General features: G+C 42.9%; 1 protein-coding gene across 1 annotated transcript; it reads left to right on the top strand.

Annotated features, from left to right (window-relative positions):
• The first annotated feature begins 548 nt into the window (after nt 1-548).
• On the top strand, nt 549-1,054 carry LOC102849178 (40S ribosomal protein S11-like). Its single transcript, XM_006884919.1, has 2 exons — nt 549-870; nt 933-1,054. Exons 1-2 carry the CDS (start codon nt 549-551, stop codon nt 1,052-1,054), a joined length of 444 nt encoding a protein of 147 aa, XP_006884981.1.
• The last annotated feature ends 675 nt before the right edge of the window (nt 1,055-1,729 follow it).

Below are 1,729 nucleotides of genomic sequence, written 5' to 3'. Positions count from 1 at the left end.
CACTTAACAATAACCATAAGAACAGGTAGATTTGGATAGATATGGTGAAAGGGCATAATGCAGATACACACGTTTCCTGATTTTAAACCTAATAGTCTCCTCTTCTTTTGTTTAAAGACCACTTCTTGAGCATCTTCCTTCAGTAGCCTTAATTCTTAATCATATACTGTCTCCTAGAATGGTTCAGTACCACTCAATTCTATTGAAAGAGACTGAAGAAGTTCAGTATCAGCAGCCAGAACAAGGACAGGGATCAACTGTGAACCAGCTGCTCATATGCAAGTTCAAGCTGAAGGTGGAAAAAAAGCAAATTAAGCCCATGAGAGACAAAACATGATGTTGAGCATACTCCACTTGAATTTAAAGGTCATCTCAAGAATTTGATTCGATGCATTGAACTCTAATGGCTGAAAGCTAGATATGTTGTGTGATGACTTTAAGGACATATGTGATGAAAGCAAAGCAAAAGGTCATTAAAAAGATGAAAATGGATATTAGAAAGAATTACCAAAATGAATGTCAGAAGAGACTCTGAAACTTGCTCTCGAATGCAGAGACCCCCTTTTTCCAAGCGGCCAGAAAGATGGCAGACATTCAGACCGAGCGCGCCTACCAGAAGCAGCCGACCATCTTCCAGAACAAAAAAGAGAGTGGTGTTGGGTGAAACCGGCAAGGAAAAGCTCCCGCGTTATTACAAGAACATCGGTCTGGCCTTCAAGACACCCAAGGAGGCCATCGAGGGCACCTGCATTGACAAGAAATGTCTCCATCCGAGGGCGAATCCTGTCTGGTGTGGTGACAAAGAGTTCATGCTTGGGAGGGTGGAGGGACCTTCGTCATCAGCCGAGATTACCTCCACTACGTCCGCAAGTACAATAGCTTCGAGAAACGTCACAAGAACATGTCCATGCATCTGTCTCCCTGATTCTGAGATGTCCAGATCGGCGACATCGTCACCAAGGGCGTGTGCTGGCCTTTGAGCAAGACCGTGCGCTTCAACGTGCTCAAGGTCACCAAGGCCGCAGGCACCAAGAAGCAGTTCCAGGAGTTCTGAGCCTGACACCACTCTGAATGAAATAAAGCTAATTTTTTCCCCCATTAAAAAAAAAAATATGTAGAGACGCTAAAGTAAAAGGAAGAAATCATGCAGTAAGACAGCTGAACAGAAGATTTCAGAGGGTAGTTCAAGAAGACAAAGTAAATACTGTCTTGGAATATGTGATCTTGGACTTAGAAACCCCAAAGGGGAAGAACATGCTCTGTATTGCTCAAACTGAGAGAACTGAAAACTAAAATCAAACTTCAAGGTACAATATTAAAAGGTACCATGGGCAAAATAGGAAATACCGTGTTTTTTTTAATATATATAGACCTATGTCTTTCTTTTAATTGCCTGCCCCCTTCTCACTGCTCCTTGGAGGCAAGGATTTTTGAAGCTCTGTCTGACATACTTTGGTCATGTTTTCAGGAAGGACCAATCCTTGGAGAAGGGTATCATGCTTGGAAGGATAGAGGGACAGTGCAAGAGAGGAAGACCCTGGATGAGATGAATTGACTCAGTGACTAGGATAACGGAGGTAGGTTTGTCAGAGATGATGAAATTGGCTTCACGAAAAAGAAAGATTCAGAGCTGTTGTACATAGGGTCACTAAGAGTCCCAGGCGACTCAACAGCATATACCACCACCACTAGCAGCGATAAGAGATGTTTCTAACTATGTTGTGTAAAC

The sequence above is a fragment of the Elephantulus edwardii genome, unplaced genomic scaffold (assembly GCF_000299155.1).
Source record: "Elephantulus edwardii isolate Elephantulus edwardi_28Jun2011 unplaced genomic scaffold, EleEdw1.0 scaffold00038, whole genome shotgun sequence".
Classification (NCBI taxonomy): Eukaryota; Metazoa; Chordata; class Mammalia; order Macroscelidea; family Macroscelididae; genus Elephantulus; species Elephantulus edwardii.
Note: the sequence above shows the minus strand (reverse complement) of the source record. Positions and strands in the feature narration are given on the sequence as shown.